The sequence below is a fragment of the Saccostrea cucullata genome, unplaced genomic scaffold, assembly GCF_032062105.1.
Source record: "Saccostrea cucullata isolate Sc308-1 unplaced genomic scaffold, CSIRO_AGI_Scuc_v1 ctg3485, whole genome shotgun sequence".
NCBI lineage: Eukaryota > Metazoa > Mollusca > Bivalvia > Ostreida > Ostreidae > Saccostrea > Saccostrea cuccullata.
The window spans coordinates 126,504-149,820 of NW_026919658.1; the positions used below are offsets into that span (position 1 = coordinate 126,504).

General features: G+C 30.6%; 2 protein-coding genes across 2 annotated transcripts; both read left to right on the top strand.

Annotated features, from left to right (window-relative positions):
* Window positions 1–695: 695 nt before the first annotated feature.
* On the top strand, window positions 696–8,522 carry LOC134235592 (uncharacterized). Its single transcript, XM_062717734.1, has 8 exons — window positions 696–839; window positions 1,084–1,149; window positions 2,025–2,174; window positions 2,653–2,727; window positions 3,070–3,159; window positions 3,350–3,458; window positions 4,389–4,524; window positions 8,326–8,522. Exons 1-8 carry the CDS (start codon window positions 833–835, stop codon window positions 8,509–8,511), a joined length of 819 nt encoding a protein of 272 aa, XP_062573718.1. The 5' UTR covers window positions 696–832; the 3' UTR covers window positions 8,512–8,522.
* A 5,188-nt stretch (window positions 8,523–13,710) lies between these two features.
* On the top strand, window positions 13,711–16,224 carry LOC134235603 (uncharacterized). Its single transcript, XM_062717743.1, has 5 exons — window positions 13,711–13,860; window positions 13,933–14,029; window positions 14,389–14,494; window positions 14,792–14,945; window positions 15,235–16,224. The coding sequence occupies exons 2-5, from the start codon at window positions 13,978–13,980 to the stop codon at window positions 15,406–15,408; spliced, it is 486 nt and encodes a 161-aa protein (XP_062573727.1). The 5' UTR covers window positions 13,711–13,860; window positions 13,933–13,977; the 3' UTR covers window positions 15,409–16,224.
* Window positions 16,225–23,317: the final 7,093 nt, after the last annotated feature.

Sequence of the window (23,317 nt, forward strand, 5' to 3'; positions counted from 1 at the left end):
TCTTTTCTCTGCTCTCAAGATACATTGTTTTATTGAACTTGTTAGCTATATTATGGATTGTTGTTTCTATATTTCATCTTTTTCAATATTGTTTGATGATTATGTCAATCTTAATTCAAAGTCCTTGTGCTCTCACATATTAATCATACAGCTTTAAGCAGAAAGTGTATTATAACTACTGAGACTAGCTTCTATTGAAAAATTAGAATTTTGCTTATTTTAAGCCATAGAATGAAATAAATAGTTCCAAAATATGGAGAAAAAAATTGACCTTGTAAATTCTTAAACTTGTGTACATGTTCATGCATTAACAAATTTATACTAGCATTCAGTAAAAGTCAAAGGTGAACAAAGAGGATTTAAAGCTTTACATGAAGTACATGGATTTATAAAATTATTGTCCAGCTCAGTTATTTCACATTTGATATAGTTAAATTTGGCTAAAATATATTTTTAATTTGATGTTTTCCTTTCTCCCAAATGTCTATTGTGTTCAGAATGTGGGAAGATTATTAATTAGATAAGCGATTATATCATCATGTATCGAAACATCCCACTTTTCGTTCAGATTTATTGAGAAACATCTTTGTTGTGTGAAGTGGAAACGGAAAGGGGAAGTAAACTTTGGAAAGTACTGATTGTTATATAAACTGTCTCCAAATGATGATAGATATCCATCATTTTTTATTGTAAGTATTTATAACACTCTTTTGAATTCTACTTTTCCTTGAATTAAAACGGTCTCAAATTTGTAAACGTCGCGTTCACGTTTTTCTATAATTTTACTGCAGTCTTCAAAAGTCCGTGTATCATGTGAGAAACATTAAAAAAAATGGATGGTAAGTAACGATTGTTGTTCAAATAAAATACACGTAGACTATCATTTTGCAAATGGTAATCAAATCTACAATAGCGGTAGACAGGACACTATGTTGGTCTGTAAGAATCGTAATGTATGATATATAAACACAATTTTCTCAGAAGGATTTGTCTAATTAAGAGGTAGTTTGCTTTAGTAAAATATTGATATCTTTAAAACAATACTGATAAATTTTGGTAACTAGTGTATCCGTTTCTTTTTAGATAGCGTGTGTCAAAAGAACTTGAATACATGTGCATACTGGAAAACGACACTTCCATTATGTAACTGTAAGACTCTTTCTAAGTATAATGAGATAGAATTATACTATATGACTTTGCAGTTACCTTTGATTATAACATCTGAATTAATTATTTGATTACCTCAAAACTCAATTTGCAATTGTAATTTTAATCACAAAGTTGAATTGAATTTGACTTCGTATTTTGAACTTATATGTAGTCGGATTGATTTAATCTGTTTCTCCCCTATCGCCTATATTAAAATCAACAATCTTTAATACAAAGAGCAAGAGCCACTTAGGGGGTTTTTTTTGGCCCTGAAAATTTCTGAAAAATCACAACTGCGGAGTTTAGGTTAAAAATGCAGTTTTTTTTCATTTGGAATGTTGGTGACCTTGTATCTACTGAACATAACATAGTTTTTCCTCTAGTCTATGTATTTTGACGTCATAAATTGCGTCATTTTTTTTACCATATCATGTAACTTTTTAAAAAAAAATTATTCTTTATTTTATTATCGTTCTTAAAATGGAATTACAAAATGAAAGATCTGTTTTTGAAGATGAAAAACATGTTTATAATTTTGCATGGTTCGTGAGCTGTGCTTATATTTTAATTCTTTGCTGAAAGTAGTCAAATACGCATGTTTTCTGCATTATGAATTTTCTAAAAGCCTGTTTTCCAATACCTACATTCTCAAATTGCAATTTTTTTTACAGAACATGAAAGCGCGCAGTCTCTACTTTATTTTGATACTTGAAATGGGAAGGACGGTCAACGTCAATTAATTGATATTAGGACAGGGCCATTTTATGCATAAAGTGAACCTAGCTCTTTCTATTCTTTAAATGAAAGCTGCGCTGCTTGATTTATTAAAATTAGATGTAACTGTCTATTTATAATGGTACTTTGAAATGTTTTAGTTGGTCCTATCTATAAGCCAGGCGCAAATGGAGGAGAGGAAATTGTCTTTACATATCCCGCAAAGAAAATATCTGCAATACCGTCATTAACAGACCGGGCTTCACAGAAAACAACGACAGCAACAACAATAACAACCAGTCTCCAAACAGGCATAAACCTTTTGTTTTTATAATTTTCATCGTTTGTCCGTTCATGACAGGAAGTGCAAGTCGGCTTTACCCAAATTAAGTAAACAAGTTGACAAGGCATGGTTATTCCTCATGGCACCTGACCCCACTCTCCTCATATTTTGGAGGTCCTTCTTTGTTCTGATTTTGATTCTTTTTGCAATGTACTTGTGAGCTTAAAAGAATTTGTTATCTACATATTTAATGAAGAAGTTCATAATGATTTTAAAGCTTTTCCACCTAAGCATTTCATTTTTGCATTTCTTTAACTACTAGTATGTACTTTTTTAACACCATCACTAAAAATGATTCTAATCAATTACCGGTAAAAAAAAACTAATTATAACCATTGAAAAAAAAATATGTTTAACTTTTCATGTATACACTTTTACGGGATTTTATCTATAGTATATTTAGCTCTGTTAGTTGATGTACATTCAGGGCATGTTTTTTTTCCTAGATTATATCACAAAAGAACAGACAATTTTGCATTCTGAATATCCAGAATCATCCAGATCAAGCACCAGAGGGACGGGTAATTAGTATTTAGGATTCTTAGTTATGTGATTTTCATACCGTTGAATACTATTTTAATAGTATTATACTATTAAATCAAAATCTAAAAAAGAAGAAGAATACTATTCGCGCAGAAAAGGATATTAGATTAATCTATTTGACTTGTTTAGTGAAACAATCTCCTAATGCATCTTCGTAGATGATGATGTATATTAAATTTAGATAATTCATTTAATTAGGACTCGGTAAATATCGTAACACATATTTCATTATTGTTCTATTTATCTTGAATACGAGGTTTTAAAATTCAAAATAGTTGTTTTCCTAAGATTAATCATTTGCTCTTTTGATTACGCTACAGGGGGAGTAGACTCAAGTACAAGTGCGTCTGTTGGATTTGAACCGAGAGTTACAGTAGCAGAAGGTGACACATATACACATATCCCCACAGGTAAAATTAATCTTGTGAATAAAAATTCTTTTGATTGTCAAAGTGAACAAAATGGAAGATAGAATTTAACTTACTATTAATTTTAGTTAATATTTTTTTCCGTTTTATTCTAATAATCGTGATCTAATTGAGAATGGTTGAATGAATGTACACACGTACATTGATGATGCTTTTTATTTTAAATTTGCAGTTGATGTTGTTCCTGTATCCATAGGTGTGGGGCTATTTAGCTTTGCCTTAGGAATGATAATTGTGATGTTAATATTTAGAGGCAATAATGCAAGAAAAGCAGCTTCAAGGTATCATCTAATATTCATTTATTTATGAATTTAAAGAAATTAATATAAAGTTTCTACAAGGGTTAGAAATTCTTTGTTAAATTCTTTAATGTCACAGCTGTTGCAGAAAAAATAAGCGGTTTATGTAATTTTTTCTGCAATAGCTGTTATGTTAATTCCCTTACTAACATACAATGGAAGACATTTTTTTATATACACCTGCATGAAGAAACATTCAAAGTATAATTAAGTATGTTATATACTGTATTTAATTTATTGAAAAATGTGCCGTTGTATGTATGACTGTTGGAACAGCAACTGTTTCGAGAAATCGCGAACGAGAATCGAACAAGGCCTAGGGCCTCCCATTCACGAAGCGAACGCTTTACCACTATGCTACAGTGACTGGTTTATCAAGTTGAAGAAACTTTAAAAATTTCAAGTCTATAATGTGGATAAAATCAATATTTATATTCTTTTGTTATTGTTACAAGTCCAAAGCCAGGTCAACTGAGCTAGTTTTTGATGGAAATAGATCACATGAAAAAAGAAGAGAGAAATATTAATTTTGTTTCTTCTTTATTCTATATTGTCTTATAATTTGATTTCACAGAAGGAACAGAATAGTCGAATATTGCTACAGAAAATTAATAATATCTATTTTTGATCGACGAACAATCACAAGATATGTATCATTTATAACATAAATAGATATAAAAGAAAATGCCTTTATTTTGTCAGCAAAAAAGCCAATTCAAATCATATAGAAATGCAATAACATTAAAGCAATGGTAGCATTATCAAATTCAATAAATGTGCATGATTAAACTACTACATTTGAAGAAACCTTATCTTAATTCTTAATAACTACCAAACACATTTTCAAAACTCTAATTTCCTTAAGTATCGGTGACTGAATAAGATATTACTACCGTTTATCCAATTTTACAGAAAAAGACGAAATCAAACTGAAAGTGTTCACCTCATTGACACTGGGAATCAACTTAGCTACCGGGAAGCTGCAAACGTCGAGCAAACAGAAAATGGTAGATACCAAGACATCCAATCCTTAAATACAAACATCCGGGTAAGTTTACAAAGATAAAGATTATTACAATAGATTGCTGTTTCACCATATGACAAAGCTGTGATAGAATGTGGTGAGTTTCAGTTATAGTCTGGTCCTGATTTTTAAAATGAAGGCTAGAAATAACTTCTAACGGCAAATAATTATTATTTGGTCCAGCATACTTTTTTAACCTATTTCGAGTATGCTGAATCCGAAAAAATATGCTGGCCTTCATGAAAATGGCGTTAAAGAGGTCAAAATGGCGATTCAAAATGGCGGACATCCATTTTTTCAATTTTCTCTCAATGTTGTTCAAAATGGAGAAGTAATGAGTGAATATCTAACTGAGTGTAATAAAATTATAAGAATTATAATAGGATGCTAACATTATTAGTTAAACTCAGAAAATTTAGTCGTTTTTATGCTTAATTCGAATTTTCTCTGACTTTTTTTGTCTATTGTTTCTATATTCTTCTTTGTTCAGGATTTTACATTTGCAAATATCCATACACTTCAGATTTGTATTTTTCCCTCTACATCTCACTATTCTACAATTAAATGATAGTGCAGCTCTAAGTTAAAAGTCAAAATGGCGATTCAAAATGGCGGATATTCATCTTTTTCTTCAAATTATTGAATTCTTAATGTCGTTTACATGGGAGAAAGGATTTTTGAATATTTTACTGAGCGTAGTACAACTATGTAAAATGACAATAGAACACTGATTTGATCACTTTAAATCGGAAAATCTAGTCGATAAATTTGAAATGTGTTAATTAGCTCAAAATGGCTATTCAAATGATGTCTTATACACTCGAATTTCGTAAAATACCCAAACTGCTTAATTCTGGTTCGTTTGGCAGAAAATAAATTACAGTTTGAATTGTTTTTTTTTTATTCATGAAATAATGTTCAAATATGCAATGAAAGTTGGAGGATATTTTTGTTAATGACTTAGGATTTTTATAACACAGATTTTAAATTTGTTTAATTACTTCTATTGTTAAGATAAATCTTTGACGACAATTCCGAAGACATTTTACCTTTTACCTGTCTCACCATGCTTCTTCATATAAAAAGTTAATAATATCATGCAATAATTGCTGTTTTGAGGACAATATGAAAATTAAGCTACCCCAAGAGCAGTATCCCTCGAGCATTAAGGCGAGTGAACATTCAGTTGTTGGGAATTCTTGATCTATTTTTAGTCCAGTGTAGAATAAAAATGTTTATGTTCATGTGGAAGGTCTATTGCAACATAACTGAGTATGATTTTTAAAATGATTGACCACGGCCAATTATAGGGCTAGAAATTGTTACATCATATAAATCTGAATATAATATTATAATATCCAAATATAGACATATATATTAAGAATTGTCAGTATAATATACGTAAACCATAAATTTTGTGGATTGTCCAGCTCTGATTCTGTATCCCTACATTTTCATTTTGTTATTTTCATTCAAAAATTCAACTGATTCTCAAATATTTCAAGCTGTGAAAGGATATTTTTGTATTGAACAGTGTATATAAATTAAAAAAATTTGAAAGTTACAAAATCTGAAAGAAGAAAATGTTTGTGTTTAACCCCCCCCCCCCTCGATTCTTGATACAACCTTACACTATCCTCACAAAAGAAGTATGGATCAAGTTGCTTTGTAAAGTTCTTGAAGTGTTCAAGAAATGTTGTCAAGAGAAGTTTGACTAGATCCAACTCAGGAATGGCTTAGGCCTATTGGTACGAAAGCTTGTAAGTGATAGGAATCTCGAGGAATCTGCAGGCGATCTTAAATTGCATAACTCTTCTCACAAAAATGTGATTTCAGATGATCAAGTTTGAGAATTTTCTTGCTAATAGAATGACTTTTCTACCCTAAAAGACAACAAAGGTATACGAGGTCACAAATCAAAGAGCTACATGTCTTGAATATCAGAGATTTTTTTTATATCCCCCGCTTGAAAAGCGGGAGGGTAAAGCGTAATCGGTATGTCCGTCCGTTTGTCTGTTACTCTTTGGGGTACCAATCTCTTATCCGCAACTCCTCTCATACCACTGAATGAAATTTGATGAAACTTTCACAGAATCTTTATTACATATTGCCATTCTGACTTCCTATTTTACTTTTTGATCCGACACATAATTTGGGTTTCCCATAGCAAAACATGGACACTGTCATTATATTCATATAGGAGACCAGGGTATCATTTAGTGAGCTAATTGCTCACAGTACCTCTAGTTCATTTTGTATATGGTTTTGGATAACAAAATAGACTTTTAACATTTGAACATGAATGTGTTGTTCCTTGAGTGTTGGTTGATTGATTGTATATTGTTGAACGCCAAGTCGGCAATTTTTCACCCATATTTCGGCAAACTATATCAGTTTGAATGATAGGTTTTTGAAGGATTTTGGTTTCTCTGGCGGCCCCCAGTGAGCTTACTCTTTTTTGAATTCCAGAGAAACGATCTTTTACATGCCAAGGGGGTTGTCATCCATGACACGGGGCACCATTTTACTTAAATGTTGAAAATACCAAAATTCCGAAGACAGACTGAAACATTTACCAAATAAACCTGGAATAGAAGATGTTAGGGGATAATAATAAGTTCTTATAAGTGCTAAAACGCAAGAACAAAGTGTTCGATGAAATCGGACAAGAATTTCTTCAGTTATATTTGATGTTGTGCCGAGGGATGTTTAGAAAGAAGTTTAAGTTGATAATTAAAGGATCGGGAGTGATTTTAGGTGGACGGAGCCTCAAAGGCTTTGGAACACGTACGGTCAAATACGAAGGGGGAAATTTAGAAACTCTTAATTCGTTTTCAAGTATTTTTTGTTCATATTTAATGGACTAATCAATATACTATATATATGAAAAAACAAACTATAATTTATTTTTTGAAAAACGAACTAGAATTAAGAGTTTCAACGAAATTCGAGTGTATCAGACGTCATTTTGAATCGCCATTTTGAGCTATTTAACACATTTCAAATTTGAACGACTAAATTTTCCAATTTAAAGTGATCAAATTGGTGTTCTGTTGGCATTTTGCATAGTTGTAATACGCTCAGTAAGATATTCACAAATCCTTTCTCCTATGTAAACGACATTAAGAAATAATTTTTTAAAAAAAAAAAGATGAATATCCGCCATTTTGAATCGCCATTTTGACTTTTAACTGTCAGCTGCGCCACCATTCAGTTGTAGAATAGTGAGATTCAGAAAAAAAATACAAATCTGCAGTGTATGGATATTTTCAAATGTGAAAAATCCTGAACAAAGCGGAATATAGAACAAAAGACCAAAAAATCAGAGAAAATTCGAATTATGTGTAGAAACGACTAAATTTTCTGATTTAAACTAATAATGTTAGCATTCTATTATCATTTTTACACTTATATTACACTCAGTGAGATATTCACACATTATTTCTCCTTTTTTAACGATATTAAGAGAAAATTAGAAAAATTGTATGTCCGCCATTTTGAATCGCCATTTTGACCTCTTTAACGCCATTTTCATGAAGGCCAGCATATTTTTTCGGATTCAGCATACTCGAAATAGGTTAAAAAAGTATGCTGGACCAAATAATAATTATTTGCCGTTAGAAGTATTTTTTTCTATAAATCGGACCAGACTATTACAGGATACAGATTTTGATTCATTCTCGTCTATCATGCATTGATCCTCTCCTTCTTTCAGCCATAACAATTTTCTTCAATGATAATTGTCCCATAATTGTTTTGAAATTTAATGTTAAAATTTTGTTTTTTACTTAATGTTTAAAAGATACTTAATTTATTCAAATGTAGATGACAAACCCACATAGAAACCAGGAAATTTTAGAGGACGTGGGTTATCGCAATATGGTGTTCAGAAACTACGACAATCCGGAAATGTGTTTAAAGAACCTTACTAACAATCATTCTAGTGCTGAATGCATTAATCATCCAGTCCAAAGTTATGATGGAAATACGTTTGAATTGAAAGATATGTAATTATTACGAATGGATGTTGATAAAAATATGCATTAAATTGGGAGATTTTTAGTTTGAAAATCCGATTGAGAGTGGAGCGTACCTGGTATTTTGTATTTTGTTTTTGCTACGGTTCTTGTTTTTAATTCATACGAATAGAGGTCTCTCTACTTTGTCGAAAAATGGTTTTCCCAATAAGGACAATTGTTTATAGAGTATTGAAAAGCACACGATTAAAACACTGTCAAAATCTACATCAATTCTGATGATTTAATTTTTCTATTGTTGTAGCTATTGTCTAAATTGTTCTGAAAAGTGATGGGAAGTGTTGTGCGCTTATTACCGTATAAGTGGAAATTTTAGCGAGAGGCAAATTTGGCGATTTGTCCTTAATAACTGGTATTTTATTTTTAGCGAGATGTAATTTTAGCGATTTTAAAATGCTCGGTAAATACCTTTTACAAATAAAATGCAATGCGTTATTCAATTTTAGCGATCTCGGCACCCTCGCTAAAAATGCCAAAATTAAATCCTCGCTAAAATTCTACTTATACGATACTTTCCCCATAATTCAACATTATTTTATTGCATATCATGTCAATCAAGAAAGTTTATCGAAAGACGGCTAACTCAATATAATCCCCCAGAATGTGGAAGCTGTTCCAAGCACTTTTACGGTGAATGATCTCGTCTCAAGTAAAAGTAAGTCATTTATAATCAGAACGTTTGCATAATCAGAACGTTTGCTGTTTAAGATTATATTTACTGAACCCTATATTCATTTTCTCACAATAATTTTAAGGCATATTTTCTATGGAGGTCCTAAACCTAGCTAGATGGTTGTGGTCGGTCGGTAGAGGATGCTAATTCCTCCACGGCAACTGATCTTATATGGAGATGACGAACAGTATTCGAGCCTATAAACTTTACAAAATTTGAGCGGAGCAGATACGGTCATCCCAAACATCAGGTGAAATAGAAGACTGAACATCCTGTACCGACCGGTCACACCCACCGTGTGCTCCTTGTCATGTTCAGGAAAATAAAAAAGGAAAAATCCTTTGACATGACTCAGTGTGTTAATGATGGCCTAACAGTCAATATGAAAAAAGTTTGTCAGCATCTGACATAATGATAAATTGCTTTTGCCGACAAAGTCATTGTATTGACCATTAAACTTACGAAATGATAACTGTAAACGTGACGGTTGATATTCTTGCTCAATCAATTTGACCTTTTATTCAATAACCTACTTCGTTTTAGAAATTATACATACATAGAACATGCTCTTCCGTATCGAATGAATGAGAGATGCGTGTATAAACAAGTGTGAACTGGTATAAACAGTATGCAGGTGACAAAGGTATATTACTGCATAAGTAAGGTGAATTGGCGATTAAAAAGTTAAAGTCACCATGTTTATGAAAAATATTGTAGATATCACGCGAATGTGACCTCCATACAGAATTTAAACTTTCTGTTGTGTTATAACTCTAGCTAAAAGGAGTTTCGTTTCAGAGTAAAAGTAGAATCTAATATTCTTAGTTGATAACACACATGTTTAAAGAGTACATGTATTCATGCATTTTGAGATATTTGGTGAGGATTTCGTTGAATTAATGATATTTTCATGGTCTGTGCCCGTTATTCTAGTACGTTATTGTGTATAAGTGTTTCTTTCTGCAGCTTTTCATGAGATCTACATATCTTCAATTTATTAAGTTTAAAAGGTACTGATCAATACATTCTAGAAAATGTTTCCATTTTGGTCGGATAATTCTTGTTTAATTTTTCATAGAACTTGCTACAAGAGAAGCTGTATAAGGTTCAAATACAATGAAGCTACGTGTCAAACTAGCTATAGTCCATGACATCATCGTAGTAGGCGAGATTAAAAGGCCTTAAATTTTTATATTTAAGAAGTGTTTATGGCAAATTCAGTTACAAATCGATTACTATTTTTTGATAGAAAACACTTTTTTGGTATCCATAAAAAACCATAAGTATTTGTGCGCTTAAAAAGATAGTCCAAAGGAAGTCACAATCGTTTATCAGAACCTTTGCATGGACTGATATAAGTATAAGAAAGTGCAACCCCCCTCTTGCTATTCAGTTAGAATCAATCAAACCATAAATTAAAATATTCCCTTTTAAAACGAAAAAGCGAAATTTAGATTTGCTATACTTTTAACAGAAAAAGAAACTTAAGGACCGAATTCAAGAGAAATCCAACACTACCGCCAAAGAGAAGTTACATGTACCCTATCGTTGATTATGTGAATTCGTTATCATTCAAGTTCCTACTTGCTTGCATTTTACATGTACATGAATTTGCATGTTCTTCAGACTATAAAATATAAAAAAGTGAGTTAAAGTCCAAATCAAGTTTTTGTCAACCTACAAAGATACTGATCCTCAGGTTCAAGTAAATATTCTACTAAGTCACCTTCTGTAAACCACACTTAAACCGGCACTAGCTTCACGCTTACTGTGCAACAATATATTCAGAAAGTGGGGTTAAGCAAAGATTGAAAAAAAATCACAAGAATCATTAGACATTTCAACTTTTTATACAGCATAACCTCACTATTCATTAAAAATTCTACCATCTTTACGTCATAAACAGCTGACTGGTCAATAAAAATTGAACTTGTGAACAACGTATTTACTTACCTTGTCATTGGTCACTTGCAATATATTCTATTCAAAAAATTCTGATTTTATACACGTCAAGTACTCTGAAGTTGATATTTTAAAAATGCTTGAGTTCCAATGGGTACCACCTCTACCCGTTATTTGCAGACCTTTTTGTTTTAAATAAAACAAAATTTGTTCAAAATTTCATGCCCTAAAATAAGAATACAATTATATTACCAGTCCTCCAAATTAATATTTAGATATATAGACGACGTTATGTTAATTTTCAATGTTTATTTCCATTCATACGTCGATACGATATATCCCACTGACCTTGAAATAAAAGATACCACGTTAGACTCCTCTGTCTCATATTGTAACATTTGGTAATCTACCGACAAAACTTTATTGTGAACGTGGTGACCTTATCCTTTCAATAGCCAACCTCCCCTACTTATACAGCGATATATCCTTTCACCTGCATACAATCTAAATTAACAAGAAAATCAACAGTCTCGTTTAAAGTCATTATTTCATAAGTTTTATAGTCAGTACAATGACCTCAGCAGATACAATGTATCATAAAGACAAATACTGACTGACCTTTTTCATACTGCTTAATAAGTCATTTTTCATAAACTGATTTGTCGACAGATTTTTCAGTTTTCCTCCGATCATACAAGGAGCATACGACGGTTTTGAGCGCTCGGTAGGGAACGTTCACTCTTCTATGTCACCTGGTCCCTCCTCTAATTTTTGATAGGTCCGAGCTTTTTCTGCTGATTTGTATTGTTTAATGGACTTTTAAGCTTAAGGGGACCGACTGTAGTTTCCACTGCGCGATATTTTGCGCATCATAGTAAAATGAAGCTTATTTACAGTTTATAAGCAATTTTTGCACTTAATTAAAGAAAAATGATAAAATTAAGAAATTATTGGTTGAAAAATTTAATTACAATTTCATATATCTGATTTTTAAAAAGATTTTTCAAGTGATTGTAAGATTGTGTTTTCGACGTTATGATAACGTGAGGCTCTTAAAGAAGGGGTAATAAAAATGCTATAAAAGAAAAAGTAATATATATATGGTGCTGAAATTTAAAACATAGAAATTTGAGAATCTTCCCTCTATTTTCATTATTTTTGTATAAATCTTTAGTATGCTTCATATTTTAGTACACTATAAAAAGAAAATTCGTTAATTTTTGGTATTTTGAGATGTCCCCTCTGGAAAAAAGACGGTAGAGTTTGTTGTTTCTTACATATAATGTACAATGCAGTGTTACTCATCATATATTATAATTTGAGCAAAAAGTCTATTGTAGTAGTTGTATCATTTGCTGAAAAGTGCCAAAAATGGCACTTTCCTATATAATCCTATCATATAAATGTACCTGTATTTTGAGAAGGTCCCTTATAAATACTTGAACGGTAGATTTTCCCCAAACTTGGCATATGCACTTGAGACAATGTAAGTTATATATAGTTTACAAATAAAGAGTTTCGCTTTTGTAGTTTTCACGCAATAAAACACTAGTCGGCCCCCTTAAACGCTGTTTGTTATCTCTATATATTTCATAACATTAGTGGTTAAGCTTATTTGCTTTATTTACTATGTTACTGGTTGAAATATATGATTTCCGCTTTCAGCTCAGTCATAAATTGAGGAAATGTCAATTAAAAAGCAGATTAAATGTCGATAAATCAAGAGTTTTATGGACGGATATATTTATGTTTCAAAAATCTTGTTTTTTTTTTTTGTTTTTTTTTTTTGTTTTTTTGTTTTTTTTGAATGACTCCTTTATTAAGGAGCCATGGACGTGGGAAACTTTTCGTTTCACAAAAATGAGATAAATGGTATTTATTTACTGCATTTTATGATTGCAAAAAGAATCAACAATGATAAACCGAGGCTATCAACACCCACATGCTGTTTATATGTTGTTCTTGTTTAGCTCGTTAATTTGACACGTTTAAAATAATAATTAAAAAATGGTAAAATAGAAAAACAACCGAAAACATTTGAACTGGAATATTTACAACCTTTTATTCGATATCTTACGTTTTAGCACCAGTTTTCAGCACTATCAATTTCGTTAGCAAATACGATTCGTTACTCATGATATTGAGATTACAAAAAATATTCCTAGTGTTAAAACCTTATGAAACACTACATAAAAAGCATGTAGGTCATTGATCTAGATATTTGAAAATGAATAATTACATGACAATTGTATATAAGCAAGGTAAGGTATGTTTTTGTAACTCTTTTTAGCGGATGTTTTTTCACTCAGTAAAAATTATCCTTTAAATGAACAAAGTGAGTATGGCATCCATCATTACAGAGTTTTCAAATTTTAAATCTGAACATTTTATTATCATGACAGAGTTACCTAACTGTTTACAATACAGATATTGAAAGGCTCCGTTAGTGCAGTTATTGTTTCAATTTGCCCTGCTGCTAAGTTTGTTGTTAATGCAGTTGGTTTAATAAATAAGGTAATGTTTTCATAATAATTTACGTCTGTATATAATCAAGTGCATTATATATTTATTAAAATCAAGAGTTTAGTATTTCCGATACTAAATATGTTTAGAATAAAGATTGAGGAAGAAATTGAAATCGATTTATTGTAGGAAGTAAAATTCAATCTAAAATACATGTATCTGTAAATAATTTTTAGACGTTTTATGTTTTGTGTCAACAGAAAGATATGAATTAAGTGAGGTCTGGTAAGAACTTATACAAATATTTTTCTTAAATCGGTCTCAAAATACTTCGTATATAATATTATTACTTTTCAGCGAAGGTACTTTTTATGGATAAACCATGTATCTTCTGTTCCATGAATGAAAATGGCCAACAATACACAGGAATGGATTCAAGAGCATATTTGTCATGGTATTAAATTCAAACATTAATAACTATCAAAATTTCTTTGTATTACAATACGGTACATTTTATAGATAGATAAGTGATGAAATAGAGAAACATTCTAAACGGTTTACATACTGGTATAAAGCCTTTAGAAAATACATAACAAAACTGCAACTTATTATGTGATTCAACTCCATATCAATGAAGTACTCATGGGTTATTTGAACCTAATATATTATTTCTATATAAAAAAAAGAAAAATGAATTTCCTACATAAATGCATTATAATTATTTGATTGACGTGTTTCAATTCAACATGAATTGTTGAACTTTTTAAATACATTAGAGTTCATGATGATTCATACAATGACTTTCTTTGACAGATCATACCTTCTGGCTAGTTCTCTCAGGATCTGGGGGCTGTGGTCTACTGATTGGAATGCTTATCATGGGTTTTGTTTGTTTCAAATGGCACAAGAGGACACCAAAGTATGCTTTGAAAGTCATTTTTGTGAACAAATATTTACCATTAACTTTGAAAGTGTACTTTATGTTTATTTACAATGCTGAGTTGAAAGCCAATAACGACATAATAATTTTATGAATAATCCTAATGTTTTTCAAGGAACAAATAGATGTTTGATTATTAGAAACAAAATATCTCGTTTCTTTGTATTCTTATAAATATCACTAGATTTGTCAGGAGAAATGAAGATTATAAATAACACTCAGCTTTTCTCTGGAACTTCTAGTGGAGTGATCTTCTTATGAAAATTTTCTTACCAGGAATTCTACAGCAGAAAATTCAGGATCATCTAAAGGGACCTTTAATTTTAATGATGACCAAGAATTGTCTAGAAAACCTACAGAATTTAATGCAACTTCTAATTTTTATATCCACGACGTCACAGACACTTCCTCCAGTTCACATTTTTACGAGGTATAATAAATCTGGTTCTGTGTAAACATGTTACACTAAAATAAAATACGATTTTTTATGCTTAAAGATAGGGATTTGTTTTAAATACGTTTTGATACAGATTGCTCTACACTGTTTTTGAAGCAGAAATCATAAGTTTATGTCATTACTAATTCCCTGTCGTTAATGTAATTTGAAATTTTAAATATCAATGTTGCTTATTGTTATCATCTCTAGTTAATTAATGCTAAATGGGATAATTAAAATTCTTTATGTTTGAAGATAATGAAAAATAAATTTGCATCTTTAGAATCAGAGACATGGAAAATCAGTGGACACAAAGTCAGAGGAGTCTGATGATGATATGGTAGATGACTACATCAAGATGACTCAACCAAAAAAGAGTGTTCGTCGAACAAACTCTAAACAATCTAATCTGCCTCACAGACCCGGTGATACAGCTATGTATGTAGCAATGCAGTAAAACTATAACCAACTGCTCCATTTCATCGATTCATCCATCAAGATTTCTTATATGTTCAATCATTTGACACTTTAAATCACTCACAACCAGTTTTTTTTTCTGTGGATCACAATCAATTTATGTTTTGGTTATGATTATCTCTTGACAACCATATATAATCGTTTTATATTTATTCATTGCTTTAGAGAACATTTTTGACGTAATTTGCATTGAATAAAAAATCATATTTTTAAAGGAAATTAGTGTACTAACAGGAAGTCACCGATCAATATTGTGGAAATCCTTTAACTCATTCATTGCTTTGGAGAAGTTTTGTGACGTAACTTTCATTGAATGAAAAATTCATTAACATACTTTTAAAGAAATAAGTGTACTAACAGGAACTCAATGGTCGATATTGAGAAATTATACAATATTATTTAACTTATTGTAGTTAAGAAATGGTTCATACTCGTTGATGTAGAATATTCAATTGATTTTGATATACTGATTGTTATCACGTTCGAAAATTTTTCAAAATACAACTGTGAATGATGTGCCATTTAAAAAAATGGAAGTTTGATTAAATATTATTGACGTTATATTAAGACATAAGTCGTCTGATCTCACTTCTGGAATTGCCAGGGGATTATGTATTCTATCATTTTCACATGATTGCACTTTTTGTATTTTTTATTCAGATCGAACATTTTTGTTTCTTCATTTTGTTTTCATTTTGACACAAGTACCACTTGTGTTTTTATTTTTTGAATGCCAGGGTTAGGGGAAACATAGAATAATATATATAGTTCTCACAAAAATAAAACTTCAAATGTTTCCTTGATGAATGCAACAACAGGAAGAAATAAGACTAGAAACACTACATGTATAATTCAGTTTGATGATTATGATCAAAAATGGATTGATGCAGTAAACAAATCTGTTGCATTTACTTGATTGCAAAGGAGGCTGAACCATTTTACATCTACCGTAGTGAATGCCAATTTAAGCTTTTCTGGTCGAAAAGTGTCCGTTTGTTTATATAGTCGTACTCCTGTTCTCTATTGTGTACATTTATATTTTGCATTATAGAAATAATTTAAATCAAATAAGGATTCTAAAAACAAAACACCAAAGATTCAAGAGAAACAGAAATCAAATTTGAAAGTGGCCATTACAGATTCTGTAATTAATATCTGGAGAATTTTGAAGTTCCTTATCGACAACATATCTACATGTATAATCCTCGGAGTCCAGAACTTACTATAAACTATTAAATTACAATTGGAATATATTGTGTTAAAATAACAACCTAGCTGCATTTATATTCCTCTGAAGAGGAATTCAATTTCTAAGATTGCATTCCTGTTTAACTTTCTTTCAGGAATCTTTCCTTCCTAGACTCCTGGGGTCTCACCTCAATAAATGCTCTTCTGTAGCAAATACATTAGAAAACTTAAACAAAAAGAAGACATAAACAAGTATGTATATGTGTCAGGACTTATGATCTTTAAAAAATAGTCATTTCATTTTCAGAGCCATTTCACAACCTCAATCATTTAATTGCAAAAGATTTACATCAAAAGATTTTCCTAGTCTGATCAGCTGATACCGACATTCAAAATGATTGACATTTTTAACTCTTAAAGCAGCAAAACTAACATACTTTTTTCAGAATAGGGAATGTCCATTTTTCGGTGATGTGAGGCATTATACTTTATGGATCTTGAAAACTGTTCTCTACCTCCATGTTTCATTACCACAAATTTAAGTCAAACACTGTTGAAACAATGTCATAATTTATTTTATATAAAAAAAACTGTTAAGAAAGAGGTACGCCATATCATTTTACACTGTTTTTAAGGATCAATTATGTATGAGTTTATACTTTCACAAAAATTTGAGATAAAAGGTATTATAACAACAGATCTATGCGAATTATTAAAGATTAAACATGATTATTTTTAGAATTATTTTAAATATTTGGAGGTAACCTTCTCATAAACTTTCTTGGCAAATGAAACGAAAATGATTATCATTTAATGCATGCTTAATTGTTTTCTCCATCAATAGACCCTTCCAGTGCACTACTATGACGCATAACATAATAGAGGCTGCTTTAATATTCTGTCAGCCTTGACGATAATAGACACCATAATCATTTGAATCTGACTCAACGATTAAGTTGTTGCTCCTTAAGAATGGACTTGGAAGTAACGAAAAATGTTACGACTCGCTTTTTATGTAGACCTGGTTATGTATTCATCTAAAGCAGAATTCATTCAACAATTCAAATAATAAGAGGAGGACACTTGCTGTGGCTTTTATCTCGACATTTCAATTTCGCTATTTCAAAATATTATTAATTGATAAAAGTTACCTCCATTCATATGTCGACTCGATATATCTTAGTAAGCTGGAAATAGAAGATGCTACAGGGTCTGACACATCTGTTTCGTATTTGGACATTTTACTAGAAAAAGACGTTAGTAGTAACCAAACAAAAAAGCTTCATGACGAAAGTCATAACTTCAACTTTTCATTCGTCAAATTCTCTTACTTATGTATCTATATTCAGTATATTCGAGACGCAATAATATACTTACTTAAGATTATTTTCTTAACATGGCACACTATACTGATAAGGTATTGAAACAAGGCTATCAACAGTCAAATTTCAGGTCATCATTTCGCAAGTTTAATGATTAATACAATGACCTTGTCAGCAAAAAAAAAAAAAAAAAAAAAATTATCTGATCCGCGGTTTTTTTCTCAACTCTTTAAGAATCTTTATAATGTTATTCAGGAAGTCTAAAAATGCAATTTTGCAATTAAAATCTTTCAAGCAACAATTTTCATTTTAACCAACTTGATGTGATCTCATGTTCATTGAAGTTTTAGAGACGGTCTTATTAAAGCTGATGTTTGTACCTCATAAAGTATCTATCAAATTATACATTTGACAGTTTCCTTTAATCTCTTTTAATCTCCTTAAGAAACTCTTGCTACAAATGTATGAGATAAGAAATGTATTATTGTGTTTTGCAATCATTATGAAAGAAAGCCCTTTAAACACTATGTATCATAAAATAACTGAAGAAAACAGAAAACAAGTAGTATCGTTTAAGTCTACAAATCATGCACTTTTATTCAAATGCCTTGATACCTATATTTTTTTAGTCCTACTGAATCTGTTTTTCAATTTTCGATAAGAATTTCAAAGTTACTGATCCCTATATATTAGATTTACTTATTTCTTTATATGATATGAATCATATGGTTAACATTTATGATGAAGTTTTAAGAATTTCTACACATTACTTGGAGAATTCAAGGCTTTTTTATGAAGATTTTCAATTATTTAACGCCTGATTTAAGGAACCTAAGGATCGTACTACCTTAGGCGTAAATCAAACAATTACGATGAATATGTATTTACGTTTTAATATTTACAGTTAGGCCATTTAATGAATTGTCTACGGAATTTTTCTCCAAATCTTCACAAAGAACACACGGCGGGCGTGATTGGTCGGCAGGGGATGCTCGCTCCTACGTGGTACCTGATGCCACCTCTGCTATATATTGGAAGTCTCTGTTTGCTTTTCACATAATCCAAATTGTTTTAAATAGACTTTTGAATACTTTTTGATATTTTAATATTTCAGATATTGATCAGGCACATTTTGCATTTAAAAAAAAATAGAAATAGAACAATGGTAAAAAAAAAAAGAAGAGGAAGTTTTCTTAAATCCATCACTAAATTAAATATATACCATGAGAATATAATATGCAAGTAGGAAACATGATTTCTATATAAAAATGTATATTGATACTAATTTAATGAAATCGACAAGGAGCACACGGCTATGAGACCGGTCGGCAGGGGGTGCTCACTCCTGCATGGCACCTGCTCCCACCTCTGATGTCTTGCATTCCGTGTTTGCCCTGCTCCTATTTTACATTGCTTTATCGACTTTGATATAGAATACTGTTCGTTATCGCCACATTCTTCATTAAAGTCATTACCTTTGCATTTCAAAAGGAAAATTCTCTTGTTATGTATAAATATGAAAAACGTGTACTAGACTCGAGCTCCGTGGTGAAAATATGTAATAAATTGAAATAAACGTTTTTAATTGATAAAATGTTTATCTTACAAGTCGAATTAATGGCAATCACAAGAGCTTTATTTTTTCCATAGTAGCGGTTGAATAAATTTTACACTTCATGGATAAAAAAAAAGAATCAGCTAATTAAGGATTGAATTAAATAGCAACCCAAATTATACTGTATAACCTGGGTTGGGGCAGTTTACGCGAAGCGGTTTATAAAAAAACGTAAACTGCTCCAACCCAGGTTATAGCAGTATAAATTGGGTTGCTATTTAATTCATATCTTATAATTTAATTTTCAATCATTAAGAATATAAAACAAGGGAAGTTTTCTCTTTAAAACGCCTTCACATTGTTCATATTTTAAACGCCAAACGTATTGAAACGATTCTGACGTAAGTCATTGTGACGTTAGCAAACCAGATTAAACAATTTAGATTAATTTTTTTATCCAATCAAATGACGCGTTACAACCAAAAATAAATTATTATTCATCAATGCACATAAACACTCATGTAAATATAAAACATACTGAAAAACATTAAAACTTAGAATCATATATAAGCATTGTCAAGGAAAACTTGGGTGTTTACAAGATCAAACTCGAGCTTGATAGAACTTACGTTTGTGAATAAAAACGTTTTAACAAAATAGGTCTGCATTTCATGAATAACAATGTATTTAAATTTTCGAGGTCCCTAAGTATTGAGGAAGCAGTTTTCTACTATGACAAATAATCTGGTCTTTAATTAAGAGGCTTGAACAAGTGTTCCAGATAAATAGGATTCTTTTGTTGACCAGATGCATTGAAATACTCTTCAATCGTTATTTCTCAATGATGACAAGGAGCACACGAGGGATGTGACCGGTTGTCAGGGGATGCTCACTCCTCCGTGGCACCTGATCCCAACTTTGATGTTTATGAGATCTGTGTTTGCTCCGCTCATATTTTGTATTGTTTTATGGCCTTTGATCTGGAATACTGTTCGTTATCTCCATATGTTTCACTTCAATAATATACTGAATTATCAACATTCCATCTTTAAATATAATCTAAGTACCTGAAATACGCAGTCATTTTTAACAAGAATATAGTTCGTTATACAATATGTGCATATATCTAATTGCTCTGCTGATTTTCAAATATTTCTCAATAGTAAAAAAACAACCTGTTTTGAAAAATGCAAATGTATATTTCTGTTCGCTTGACAATCATTTTTGCATCGTGGAAGTAAATGTATCTTCTTTTAAAATCAAAAATTTTATTGCTCGGGGACCATTTAATCTCTGTGTAACAGAATGTTGGGTTCAACAATCAGCATAACCCTTTAAGCAAGGAAATTTAGCATTTTTCATAAGTTTAGTACAAAGTGTTGGATCTTTTCGTAACAGATATTAAAGTGCACACTATGAATATTCTAGAAATGCATAAATAGTATTCCCACAAACGATGATTATTTTCAATTTGAACATTTCCTAACACATATGTTTGTACACAGAAACACGGGAAACACATAAAAATTGAATTCAATTCTATTCTTGGTAGTTGAAGAGAAGGTATGTAATGCTCGTAGTTCTTGACATTACAATTTTTTATTTCTTATCATTATTTGTCGTAAGCTACATTACACTGGAGATAGTAATATACTAGAAGATTGTGGGGTTTCTATATACTTGTTAATAAGTATAATTAAGAAGGAAAACTTCAGTAAACATATATATATATTGGAAACGTAATATGTAGAAAGAAAACATTTGTATAAATTAAAAACGAAATATAAAACTATTAGCGGTCCATGGCTTCCAAGAATAATTACATATATCAGATGGAAGAAAAACTTGCACATTATAAAAATAATTGAATTTTACCATGGAATATTTTAATAAGATATATAATGTATTATTTTTTTAACAGATAAAGAAACTCACCTCAGATTTATCGACCTTTAAAAGAAATGAATCAAACAGGTAACTACACAGATTTAAGTATGAAACGTTCCTTTTTCTCATGCACTTTAAAACAATTATACTTTCATGTCAATTTCCGTAAAATTTTTAGAAATAGAACGTTTTTTAATTTTAAATTAATATTTATTTTCCATTTGCAGAATTTCTGTCATTGACTTCTGATTTTACATCCTCAGTGATGTCAAAAACTGAAATAGAAATAACTGAGGGTACGAATAATACAATATTTCAAAAATTATCTTCTTCTGGTATTAGAAAATTTTATTTGCTCACATTCTTATAAGCTCATTTTCAATCTATCTTAATGATGTTATCAGCTTAAAAATAACATTATTATTGACGAGTTAATGTACATGTATAACTCATTCTTATACAGCATACCGGTATAATGTGCAATAAAATCTCATAACACTTTCTGACCAAATCATTTTGAATCTTATTTATGCTGTATAAAACAAGTGGCACAAAAAAAGATAATCTTGTTAAATCAACGATTTGGTTTTAACGATCAATGTGGTTTTTTTTTATTTTGAATACAGGTGTACATTTCTTATCAGTAATAGTAATATGAAAACAAAATATTGTCTCTGATGAAATTGGAGTTCCTCGTTGCAGATTTTTCATATATATTTTAATTTTCTACTTTGTGGCAGTGAATTCAAATGTGTGGGAACATATACAAGATTATATGACGGGTAAGTTTTGAGTTTTAACAGCTATCTTTCTTTTTCAATATACAGTGAAACCTGTCTAATCCGACATGCACTGGGAGACCAATCTTTGTCAGAATAGACAGGATGTCGAATAACACAGGTGTTGGGTTAGATAGTTTTCACTGTATCTACCTTTTTTTTTTACAATGACATATTATTTAAATGCACCATATTCTATGTACGGGACCTTAAAAAATTCTGTTTGATTTAATTCAATCATTGAAATCATAATAAAGCTTGTGATTTCAAAAATCATATTTCAATGAACCGTTATTTAAATTATAATGAAAATTATCTCTGAAGAGAAGAAGAAAACACAAAACATATAAAAACACAAACAAACAAAAAATGAAAAAAAAATCTTTTCAGTTCACTCCTTATGGTTTGCATCCTCCGGCTCTCTGTTAATTGGTGTCCTGCTTGGTATGGTCATTATGGGTTTCATATGCCGACAGTACAGCAGAAGGATATATAGGTATAATCATGTCACAACTTTAAGATATGAGACGTTAAAATATAATTATCGCAAAGCGTTATATTAGGTCAGCATAATGTTAACACTGATATCTAAAAAAAAAACAAAAGATTTTCGCTTTAATATCGTATAAGCTTCTTTACATAACAATCCCAAGTGCGAAAATAATTAAGTCATTGTAAATATAAATAATGGAATGAAATGGAATGGAAAATAACGCACATATTTTTGTTCTCAGAAAAATCAAAGAATGTGACTCAATGCTAGTAGAAATTTGCTTTTAGAATATCCTCAACACGAGAACAAGTATCTTATAAAAGAACAAACAATTGTGATGAAGGACATGACACCAAAGACAATGCACTTGTTTCAGAAAGCATCTGTGAGGTATTTTTACCCAAAACTCTTTTTAACAAAATGCTATTGAAAACTAAAATTCTATATCCATATACTCCAACAATAAAATCACTTTGAGTCTTACATTCCCGTGGGCAATGTTCATGTGGTACATGTACAAAATCATCTATTAGAATTTTAACTGGTCCTTATTGTACAACATTTATTAAAAACATTTGTAGCAGAATGTATTGAAAACTTGTACATGAAAAATGAGAAAAAAGCTTGTTTTGTCCTTTCATTCAATATTTATTATTTAGAAAATC